This window comes from Prionailurus viverrinus, chromosome A1 (assembly GCF_022837055.1).
Source record: "Prionailurus viverrinus isolate Anna chromosome A1, UM_Priviv_1.0, whole genome shotgun sequence".
NCBI classification, from domain to species: Eukaryota; Metazoa; Chordata; class Mammalia; order Carnivora; family Felidae; genus Prionailurus; species Prionailurus viverrinus.
The window spans coordinates 180,376,078-180,388,278 of NC_062561.1; the positions used below are offsets into that span (position 1 = coordinate 180,376,078).

The 12,201-nt window shown below is 40.4% G+C and overlaps 1 protein-coding gene across 2 annotated transcripts in view; it reads right to left on the reverse strand.

Annotated features, from left to right (window-relative positions):
• DOCK2 (dedicator of cytokinesis 2) overlaps nt 1-12,201 on the reverse strand; it is a 422,335-nt gene that overhangs the window by 364,604 nt on the left and 45,530 nt on the right. For both annotated transcript variants that reach the window (XM_047853312.1, XM_047853320.1), the window contains exons 7-8: nt 4,356-4,491; nt 1,923-2,077 (exon numbers count right to left, since the gene is read on the reverse strand). In XM_047853312.1, the coding sequence (XP_047709268.1) occupies nt 1,923-2,077; nt 4,356-4,491 (291 nt within the window). The remainder of the gene's footprint in view (nt 1-1,922; nt 2,078-4,355; nt 4,492-12,201) is intronic.

Sequence of the window (12,201 nt, forward strand, 5' to 3'; positions counted from 1 at the left end):
TTTTTTCCCTCTCTTCCTCATCTCTCAGTTTCCTGAGGGTTTCCCTGTATATCTGGCACTCTCAGAGACATCACTCAGGCATGCCCCATTGAGCATATCATCCTGTATGGCACATCAGGGAACAGAGCTGCCTTGTCACTGATCCATTGCCTCCTTCTACAGAGCTGGCTCAGGTCATCCATCACTTAGATAGGCCAGTAGGCCAGGCACCTTTGCCAATTCGAATATAAGGAAACATGTTTTCTGAGAGGCAGGAAGGGTCCTCTGATTACTTTCAGGATCTTTGTCACAGGCACCTTGGGAAAAGCTGACAGGGAATGGCAAGGGGCCTATGACACACAGACCATTTCAAGGTGGGTTCTGAGGGAAAAGGGACACTCACTTCCAGTGTTCACTGAGGCCCACCAGGTGAATTAGGCTGACTCTTTAATGTTAGGGATTTAGGTTTGCTATAAAGAGTAGCTTTCTACCATGACAATGCTGACACTCTGATGAGAACCATTCAGGATATTTGATACAACTCTTTCCTTGGTGACATACTAAAGTGGGAACTAGCTTGTCTTTGGAGTTAGATAGATGGACCTGAGTAGAAATCTCAGTTCCACCATTAATACATATGTATGACTTTGGACTAGTCACTTGACCCCCAAGCCTCATTTCCTCACCCAAATGACATGGAGTAAAGGGAATTAAATGATATCACATACAGACCTCAGTTCATTCTCCTTAGATGAACAGTTCCTCCATGTTTCACAAATGTCTCCAGAAAAGCCATTATTTTCTAAAGTACTCCTCTTCACTAGGCATTGTACATGGTCTCATTTAATCATAACAACCAAGCTAGAGAAGCACCACTTTCTCCATAAAGGCAGACGAATTATGCTCCAGCTTTCTTCCATTATGTTAACTGGGCCTTCAAATATGGGACTATGTATTGGCCCAAAACCCCAATGGAGGAGACCAGCAGGGTCACCACCTGGAAGGATGGTCTAAACCACAAGCAGGGGCCAGGGGCCTAGTAGTGGGGGCTGGAGGTATACCAGAGTCTCCTCCCTGGAGATTCTCAAAGGTGTGTTCACTTCGTCAAGCTGAGGCACCCAAGGGTTCTCAAGAGCAACCAGTTAAAGTAGTAATAATAACAGCCACAGCCTCTTGGAGCATCACGTGCCAGGCTCTGTGCTTCTCATTGATATCTGAAAGAAATGACCCTGTGAGGTTGGCGCTCACATTTTGCAAATGGGCAACTCAGGGCTAGGAAAGATGAACAATTTGCCTGAGGTTAAGAAAGAGTAAATGGTGGGGCCAGGATGTGAACTCAGGCAGATCTCAGAGCCCACATTCTTAACCTGGTACCGCCCTCACCACTCATTTCTTAACTCTGGTTGTGTTTTATTTTGTTTTTGTTTGTTTTATTTTGTTCTGTTTTTATTTTTTACTTGTTTTTTTTTTATTTTATTTTAATTCCAGTTAGTTAGCACACAGTGTTACAATAGTTTCAGGTACACAATCTAGTGGTTCAATGCTTCCATACATCACCCTGTGCTCATCACAAGTGCCCTCCTCAATCCCCATCACCTATTTCACCCATCCCCCTATCCATCTCCTATTTTAAAAGTATGAATTTTAATCTATCCAATGCCACCTGTATGAATCTCATTACCTCTGGTTGTTTTCCAGAATCACAAACCTACTTACAAAACCCTACTGTGTAACCATAACCGCACTATGGGAAAAATTTGGTGGTAATATTTCCACCTGACTGGTACATCCTATAAAAAGTTATTTCCACATTTTCAGGCTCAGTTTCTCTTCCAGGTGGGCATTTCTCCACAAGTGATGGCGGGAATAAAAAGGATGCTCTGTGCTCTGCTAACTTCAACCTCCCATATACACAGAAGTCAGGCAATACTGAACACACCTACCTTATGACAGTTTGCTTGTTGGGGTCATAGAGAGACATGAAAAGCTCAGCATCTTCCCCAATTCTGCACACAAAGTTTCTCACAAAGACATAGAGGCTGTGGGTGGGGGATGAGGAGATCCGGGAATACATTCCATAATCTGGCTGGTCTTTTGACTAAGAGGTGGCAGGAAAAAAGGAGGAAGGTAGAGAAAATTAGCCCAGCACCACTGAGGACACAAGCCTGAAGATTTCTGCATTATAACCAGGTCTACAACCAAAAGCTTCTGTAATCTGAGCCAAGTCACTTTGACTCTCTTGGCCTTGATTTTCTCATTTTGGGAAATAGTACTATTTGCCCAGCCTTCATCATAAAATTAGTGTCATAAAAATCACAAATTACTTTTTCAAAAAATGCTTAAATGGTCTCCATTGAAACTAAAAACTTCTGCTGTTTGAAAGATGCATTTAAGAAAATGAAAAGGGGAGGCACAGACTGGGAAAATATATTTGCAAAAACATATATCTGGTAGAGAATTTGCATTTAGAATATACAAATATACAATCATATTTAGAATACACAAATAATTCTTACAACTCAACGATGAGAAAATCAACCCAATTAAAATGGGCAAAACATCTGAACAGACATTTCACACACACAAAAAAAATTACAAATGGCCATGGCCAGTAGGCACATAAAGAGATGCTCAACTTCACTAGTTATTCAGGAAAATTCTAATTAAAACCACGATGAGATACCATCACACAAGCACTAGAATGGCAGCACCAAGTGTTGAAAGGATGCAGAGCTACTGGAACTCTCTCATATACTACTGATGGGGATGCAAAATTGTACGCCCCTTCTGGAAACAAGTATGGCAGAATCTTTATAAGTGGAACATACACGTATCATAGGATCCAGCAATCCTACTGTCAGGTATTACTCGAAAAGAATGAAAATGTACGTTCAAACATGTGTTTGCAAATGTTCATAGCAGTACTAGTTAAAATAACCCCCAAGTGGAAACAACCCACCTGTCCAAAATGGACAACTGGTCAATGGTATGGCAACTCAGCAATAAAAAGGGAAAAATAATATATACCACGACACAAACCTCAAAATCACCATTCAGAGTAAAGCAAGTCAAACACAAAAACCAAGGGGCACCTGGGTGGCTCAGTCGGTTAAGCATCCGACTTCGGCTCAGGTCATGATCTCACAGTGTGTGAGTTTGAGCCCCGCGTCGGCTCTATGCTGACAGCTCAGAGCCTGGAGCCTGTTTCGGATTCTGTGTCTCCCTCTCTCTCTGCCCCTCCCCTGTTCATGCTCTGTCTCTCTCTGTCTCAAAAATAAATAGACGTTAAAAAATTTTTTTTTTTAATTCAAACACAAAAACCATACGATTTCATTTATATGAAACTACAGAAAAGGCAAAAGTGTAGTCACAAAAAAACAAATTAGGGACTGCCTGCAGCTGGAGACTGGGGAAAGGAGTCAACTGTAAGGGGACTCAAAGAAACTTTCAATGTGATGCAACTGTTGAGATCTTGATCGTGGTGGAGTTCACCCAGCACTGTATTTTAGCCAGATTCAGTAGACTATAGTTTATAATGAACTGATTTCATTCTGTGAAAATTATCTCAATAGAGCTAAAAATAAACCTTCTTTCAAATAATACACAGTGGATAAAATGATTTTTTAATCATAAATCTGAGCATGTTAACCTTGAAAAATAAAATTACGTTTCCTTGAAATCTTTTGTCACTTTTCTACCACACTTGGAATAACAAATCTTAACTCTTCTCCATGATGCCTTGGGCCTTGTGAGATCTGGATACTGCTCCCTATGTCTCCAAATCATTGCCTACCCCCTCCCATGGCTCAGCATGCACCATCAACACTGGCCTTTCTACTCCTTGAAACTTCAGAACACAGTCCTACCTCAGGACCTTTTCACTTACTGTTCCCTATACATAGAACACTTTGTCCCTAGATCTTCCCAGGCCTGGTGACTTCACATCATTCAAGTGTCAACTCAGATGTCTTCTTTGAGAGATGCCTTTCTTGATGGTACATTTTTAAAATAGCTCTTGATGCACTATGATTTACAGAACCCTAGCTTATTGTCTTTTAGAGACTTATCACCATCTGGAATTAATTTGTTTGTTTGTTTACTTTGTATTGCCTTTTTTCTTTTCTCCTCTCTGGAATATAAAAGCTCCATGAGAACAGGAAACTTGCCTGGCATTAAACTACCTGTGGGATGGATGCAGAATGAATTACAGTCCCAAGTACCAAAACAATAAAATGCAGATGGCTATTGATCATCTCAGGTCATAGGACAGATGCCTCCTTGAATAATATACACTCTAGTTAATTAGCCTATTATTTTAAATTTATGATATGTTAAATAATGCCTCACTTGGCTAAAGGCTATTTTGCAAAGCTCACCAATTCTTCCTTGATGCGCTCTGTGATTTTATCAGTCGCCTCCTCATGTGCATGGAACAAGCTGATGACGCTGGTATTATCAGGGTCCAAGATATTTCCATCATCATCTCTGACAATCAGATCAAGCTCAAGAATTCTGCAAAGCAAAATCCATAAGTGAGGATAAATCCGTAAGACTTTACGATGTTGTTGGGAGGTTTATACCAGAAAATTTGCCTGGTCTCTGAAGATTGTAGACTTTCACAGAACAGCTCTACACCAACAACCTTGCACACGGCTTGTGAGCCATACTGGGACAGTTCATCCTCTTTGGGTAGTACTGTGGCAGTGTGTATTAAATTTTCCTAAAGTGTATCTTTCCTGCGATATTAAATCTAGAGAAACATCCACATTTGAACAAGAATGTGTTACAGCATTGCTTACATCAGCAAAGTGATGAACAAACAAAAGGTCTGTCAAAGGGAGAATGGCGAGGGAGGAGGGGCCAACATGGCGAAGAAGTAGGGGGATCCGAAATTCCCTCGTCTCAAACAAAGCAGGGCTGAAACCAAAGGACTTTGGGTTCGGGAGGCAAAGGGCTTGGGAGGCAAAAAGACAATTGCTTCCAGGGACCCACTGGCACAATCCGATGGGCCATAGGTGCGTGATTGAGAACCCGAGAGAAAACGAATGGAGGGGAAGGATCCCCTTCTGCGGAGAGACAGAGGGAAGAAAGAGGCTGGGGAAGCATAGGACTGTATCTGGACAAGAGAAAAACCAGACAGGGATGGAGAAAGATCCAATCTCTAACTGAGGGGCTTTCTCTGGTCTGGGGCTGGCTGCCTGGATCACGCACCTTGGGGGGAGGGGAGCCAGCCCCAGGCTCCGTGGCTAGGTCAGGGGCGCAATCTGCAGTGGAAGACAGCGATCCCCTCCCCGGAGTGCTGTGGGACAGGACAAAACCTGCCTGCGCCCACCAGCCAGGGACCACTTATCGGGTGGTGCAGAGGTGCTTCCCCAGTACCAGGGCATGTGGAGCGAGAGTTTGAATCCCAGACAAGCGCCAGGCACAGGAGTCAGCGAAGCAACACAAACCACCTCATTTGCGCCTGCGGCACAGTGAGGACAGGTCGAACAGAGTGGTTTGGGACACCCGGTCTGTGGTGGAGAGACTGGGGTGTCGCCATTTTTCTCCTCATCACCAACAAGGCGGGCTTCAGGGAAAGGACAGCAGGCCCACAGTGGAGGCGGGACCCGCCTACACCTAGCCACGCCCCTCTGCCCCGTACTTTCCCGGGAGGTTGACTCTGAGGAACCAGACGGCCCGCCTCCAGACCAGCACTGTTGGATTGCCTGGCTTGATTCTTGGACAGTTCTTATTATACAGATATAGTCTTTCTTTTCTCCTTCTTATTTCTTCCCTCTAGTCTGGTTACTCTGGTTGTTGGTTTGTTTAAGCAGACATATTTAATCCATTATCTTGGTACATGTTCTATACCTCCTTCTTTATTTTCCTTACTCTCTCCCTGGATTAAGCCCTATAGTTTCTCTGTCTGGTCAATTTTCTTTTCTTTTTCCCCTGCCTCCTTAACTTATTTTCCTTTCTCTCTCTCTGGATTAAGCCATTAGGTTCTCTGGTCAATTTTCTTTTCTTTTTCCCCCACCTCCTTCTTTATTTTACTTTCTCTCTCTCTGGATTAAACCATATAGTTTCTCTGTCTGGACAACTTTCTTTTCTTTTTCCCTGCCTCCTTCTTTATTTTCCTTTCTCTTTCTCAGGATTAAGCTGTATAGTTTCTTTTTCTGGTCAATGTTTATTTTTTTCTTTTTCCCTGCCCCTGTCATTTCTTTCTTTGTATGGGATAAGGCCTCTTCCATCAGCACTGCCTCCACCCTGTTATTTACTTGTAGCTGGTGCTTCTGGTTTTGTTTGTTTGTTTGTGTGTTTGCATGTTTGTTTTCTGTTTGTTTTTCTTCATTTTCCTTTCCAGGGCTACTTCAACAAACAAATCAAAACACACCTGGTGGAGGGTCTAAAACATCACTACTAGTAGGGACATAAAGTACAAAAGTCACAATAACAGAGAGCAAGTAACACTTTCGAAAAAACACCTCCTGAAGGGCCAGGCCCTGGACGGTATATGACCCCTCTTTTAATATAGTAGTGCTGGCAGGTACAGGGCACATAACAAGTTTTCAAACACATAATGGACAGAAAACTAGCCACAATGACAAAAGGGAAGAATTCTCCTTAAAAAAAAAAAAAATCCATGAAGAAATGATAGCTAAAGAATTGCTCAAAACAGATATAAACAATTTAACTGAACAAGAATTTAGAATAATAGTCATAAGATTAATTGCTGGACTTGAAAAAAGCATAGAAGACATCAGAGAATATATTGCTGCAGAGATCAAGGAACTAAAAAATAGTCATGATGACTTTAAAAATGCTGTAAATGTCGGGGCGCCTGGGTGGCTCAGTCGGTTGAGTGTCCAACTTCAGCTGAGGTCATGATCTCATGGTTCGTGAGTTTGAGCCCAACGTCAGGCTCTGTGCTGACAGCTCAGAGCCTGGAGCCTGCTTCAGATATTGTGTCTCCTTCTCTCTCTGCCTCATCCCTGCTTGCACTCTGTCTCTCTCTATCTCTCAAAAGTAAATAAATGTTTTAAAAAATAAAATAAAAATGTTGTAATGAGGTGCAAAATAAACTAGAGGGAGTGACAGGGAGGATTGAGAGGCGGAGGGGAGAATGGGTGAAATAGAAGATAAAATTATGGAAAAAGATAAAGCTGATAAAAAGAGATAAAAATATTCTGGATTAAGAGGGGAGAATTAGAGAACTAAGTGATCAATGAAATGGAACAATATCCATATCATAGCAGTTCCAAAAGAAGAAAATAGAGAGAAAGGGGCTGAAGGTGTACTTGAACAAAGCTTAGCTGAGAAACTCCCCAATTTGGGGAAGGAAACAGACATTGAAATCCAGGAGGCATAGAGAAGTCCCTTAAATATAACTTCAATCAATCTTCTGCATGACATGTCATAATGAAACAAAATACAAATATAGAGAATTCTGAAAGCAGCTAGAGATAAATGGGCCTTAACCTACAAGGGTAGACACATAAGGGTAGTAGCAGACCTATCTGCTGAAACTTGGCAGGCCAGAAAGGAGTGGCAGGAAATTTTCAATGTGCTGAATAGGAAAAGTATGCAGCCAAGAATCCTTTATCCAGCAAGTCTGTCATTCAGAATACAAGGAAAGATAAAGGTTTCCCCAAACAAAAACTGAAGGATTTAATCACCACTAAACTAGTCCTACAAGAGATCCTCAGAGGGGGGGCTCTGTAAGTGTAATGTTGCAAAGACCACAAAGGACCAGAGACAACACTACAAGCATGGAACCTACAGATAACACAATGACTCTAAACCCATATCTTTCAAAAATAATATTGAATGTAAATGGCTAAATGCTTCAATCAAGACATAGGGTATCAGAATGGATAAAACAAAACAGGACCCATCTATTTGCTGTTTACAAGAGATGTATTTTAGACCTGAGGACAGGTCTTTAGATTGAAAGTGAGGGGATGGAGAACCATCTCTGCTACTGGAAGTCAAAAGAAAGCTGAAATAGCCATACTTATATTAGACAAACTAGGTTTTAAACTAAAGGCTGTAACAAGAGATTAAGAAGGGCATTATATAATAATTATGGGGTCTACCCATCCAGAAGAGCTAACAATTATAAATGTTTATGCAGCAAATTCAGGAGCACCCAAATATATAAAACAATTAATTACAAACATAAGCAATCTTATTGGTAATAATGTGATAATTGCAGGGGATCTTAATACTCCATTTACAACAATGGACAGATCATCTAGACAGAAAATCAATACAGAAACAATGGCCCTGAATGATACATTGGACCAGATGGACTTGACAGATATAATCAGAACGTTTCATCTTAAAGAAGCAGAATACACATTCTTCTCAAGTGCACATGGAACATTCTTCAAGATAGATCACATACTGGATCACAACAGTCCATAATAAATATTAAAAGAATTGAGATCATACCATGCACACTTTCAGATCACAATGCTATGAAACTTGAAATCAACCACAGGAAAAAGTTTGGAAAACCTCCAAATGCATGGAGGTTAAAAAATATCCTACTAAAGAACAAATGGGTCAACCAGGCAATTAAAGAAGAAATTAAAATATATATATGGAAACAAATGAAAATGAAAACACGGCAATCCAAATGCTTTAGGATGTAGCAAAGGCAGTCCTAAGAAGAAAATACATTGCAATCCAGGCCTATCTCAAGAAACAACAAAAATCCCAAATACAAAATCTAACAGCACACCTAAAGGAAATAGAAGCAGAACAACAAAGAAACCCCAAACCCAACAGAAGAAGACAAACAATAAAGATTGGAACATAAATAAACAATATAGGATCCAAACAACAACAACAAAAACAGTAGAACAATCAATGAAACAAAGAGTTGGTTTTTTGAGGGGCCTGGGTGGCTTAGTTGGTTAAGTGTCCGACTTCGGCTCAGGTCATGATCTCGCGGTCCGTGGGTTCGAGCTCCGCGTCGGGCTCTGTGCTGATGGCTCAGAGCCTGGAGCCTGTTTCAGATTCTGTGTCTCCCTCTTTCTCTGACCCTCCCCTGTTCATGCTCTGTCTCTCTCTATCTCAAAAATAAAAAATTAAAAAACTAAAAAAATTTTAAAAAAAGAGTTGGTTTTTTGAGAAAATAAACAAAATTGATAAACTAGCCAGACTTTTCAAAAAGAAAAGAGAGAGGACCCAAACAGATAAAATTATGAATGCAAATGGATTTATCACAACCAATCCCTCAGAAATACAAGCAATTATCAGAGAATACTATGAAAAATTATATGCCAACAAACTGGACAACCTGGGAGAAATGGACAAATTCCTAGATACCCACACACCAAAAAAACTCAAACAGGAAGAAACTGAAAATTTGAACAGACCCATTACTCGTGAAGAAATTGAATCAGTTATCAAAAATATCCCAACAAATAAGAGTCCTGGACCAGATGGCTTCCCTGGGGAATTCTACCAATATGTAAAGCTGTTCCAAAAAATAGTAATGGAAGGGAAACATCTGGACTCATTCTATGAAGCCAGCATTACCTTAATTCCCAAACCAGACAGAGACTCCACAAAAAAAGGAGAACTACAGGCCAATATCCCTGATGAACATGGACGCAAAATTTCTCAAGAATATACTAGCAAATCAAATTCAACAGCATATAAAAATAATTATTCACCATGATCAAGTGGGATTCATTCCTGGGCTGCAGGACTGGTTCAATATTCACAAATCAATCAGTGTGATACATCACATTAATAAAAGAAAGGGTAAGAACCATATGATCCCGTCATATGCAGGATGCAGATGCAGAAAAAGCATTTGACAAAATACAGCATCCTTTCTTTATAAAAACCCTCAAGAAAGTTGGGATAGAAGGAATAAACTTAAGCATCATAAAAGCCATGTATGAAAAGCCCACAGCTAATATCATCCTCAATGGAGAAAACTGAGAGCTTTTCCCCTGAGATCAAGAACACGACAGGGATGTGTACTCTCACCACTGTTGTTCAACATTCTGTTAGAAAGTCCTAGCATCAGCAATCAGACAACAAACTGAAATAAAAGGCATCAAAATTGGCAAAGAAGAATTCACTTTCACTTTTCGCAGACGACATGATACTCTACATGGAAAACCCGAAAGAATCCACCAAAAGACTCCTAGAGCTGACACATGAATTCAGTAAAGTCACAGGGTACAAAAATCTATGTACAGAAATTGGTTGTGTTTTTATACACCAATAATGAAGCAACAGAAAGAGAAATAAAGAAACTGATCCCATTCACGATTGCACCAAGAATCATAAGATATCTAGGAATAAACCAAACCAAAGATGTAAAAGATCTGTGTGATGAAAACTATAGACACCTTATGAAGGAAATTGAAGAAGACACAAAGAAATGAAAAAAAAACATTCCATTCTCATGGATTGGAAGAATAAATATTGTTAAAATGTCAATACTACCCAAAGCAATCTACATATTCAATGCAATCCCAATCAAAATTGTACTGGCATGCTTCTTGAAGCTAGAAGAAACAATTCTACAATTTGTATGGAACCACAAAAGACCCCAAATAGCCAAAGTAATATTGAAGAAGAAAACCAAAGCAGGAAGCATCACAATCCCAGACTTTAGCCTCTACTACAAAGCTGTAATCATCAAGACAGTATGGTATTTGCACAAAAACAGACACATAGACCAATGGAATAGAATAGAGAACCCATAATTGGACCCACAAATGTATGGCCAACTAATCTTTGACAAAGCAGGAAAGAGCACCCAATGGAAAGAAAAGACAGTCTCTTTAGCAAATGGTGCTGGGAGAACTAGACAGCAACATGCAGAAGAATGAAACTGGACCACTTTCTTACAGCATACACATAAATTAAACTCAAAATGGATGAAAGACCTAAATGTGGCACAGGAAACTACCAAAACCCTAGAGGATAGAGCAGGAAAAAACCTCTTTGACTTCAGCCACAGCAATTTCTTGCTCAACACATCTCCAAAGGCAAGGGAATTAGAAGCAAAAAGAACTATTGGGACCTCATCAAGATAAAAAGCATCTGCACCACAAAGGAAACAATCAATAAAACTAAAAGGCAACCCACAGAATGGGAAAAGATATTTGCAAATGACATATCGGATAAAGAGCTAGTATCCAAAATCTATAAAGAACTTATTAAACTCCACACCCGAAAAACAAATAATCCAGTGAAGAAATGGGCAAAAGACAAGAATAGACGTTTTTCCAAAGAAGACATCCACATGGCCAACAGGCACATGAAAAGATGCTCAATGTCACTCATCATCAGGAAAATACAAATCAAAGCCACAATGAGATATCACCTCACACCAGTCAGAGTGGCTAAAATGAACAAATCAGGAAACCACAGATGCTGGCAAGGATGTGGAGAAACGGGAACCCTCTTGCACTGTTGGTGGGAATGCAAACTGGTGCAGTCACTCTGGAAAACGTGTGGAGGTTCCTCAAAAAATTAAAAATAGATCTATCTATGACCCAGCAATAGCACTAGTAGGAATTTACCCAAGGGATACAGTTGTGCTGATGTATAGGGGCATCTATACCCCAATGTTTATATCAGCACTTTCAACAACAGCCAAATAATGGAAAGAGCCTAAATGTCCACCAACTGATGAATGGATAAAGAAGATGTGGTTTATATATTCAATGGAATACTACTTGGCAATGAGAATGAGTGAAATCATGCCATTTGTAGCAATATGGATAGAACTGGAAGGTACTATGCTGAGTGAAATAAGTCAGTCAGAGAAGGACAGATACCATATGTTTTCACTCATATGTGGAACTTGAGAAACATCACAGAAGACCATGGGGGTGGGAGGGAAGAAATCGTTACAAACAGAGAGGGAGGGAGGCAAACCACAAGAGACTCCTGAATACTGAGAACAAACTGGGTGGATGGGGGTGGAGGAGAGGGAGGTGGAGGTGGAGGAGAAAATGGGTGGTGAGCACTGAGGAGGGCACTTGTTGGGATGAGCACTGGGTGTTGTATGTAAGCCAATTTGACAATAAATTATATTTTTTAAAAAATAGGGAAAATGGCTAAATAAACTGTGACCTATAATGCAATTCCATGTGCATGGCTTAAAAAATAGGGTATAGTTTTAATATGTTTAATGATACAGCTCAGTGAGAAAAAAATAAAGTATGGGGGCACCTGGGTGTCTCAGTTGGTTAAGTACCC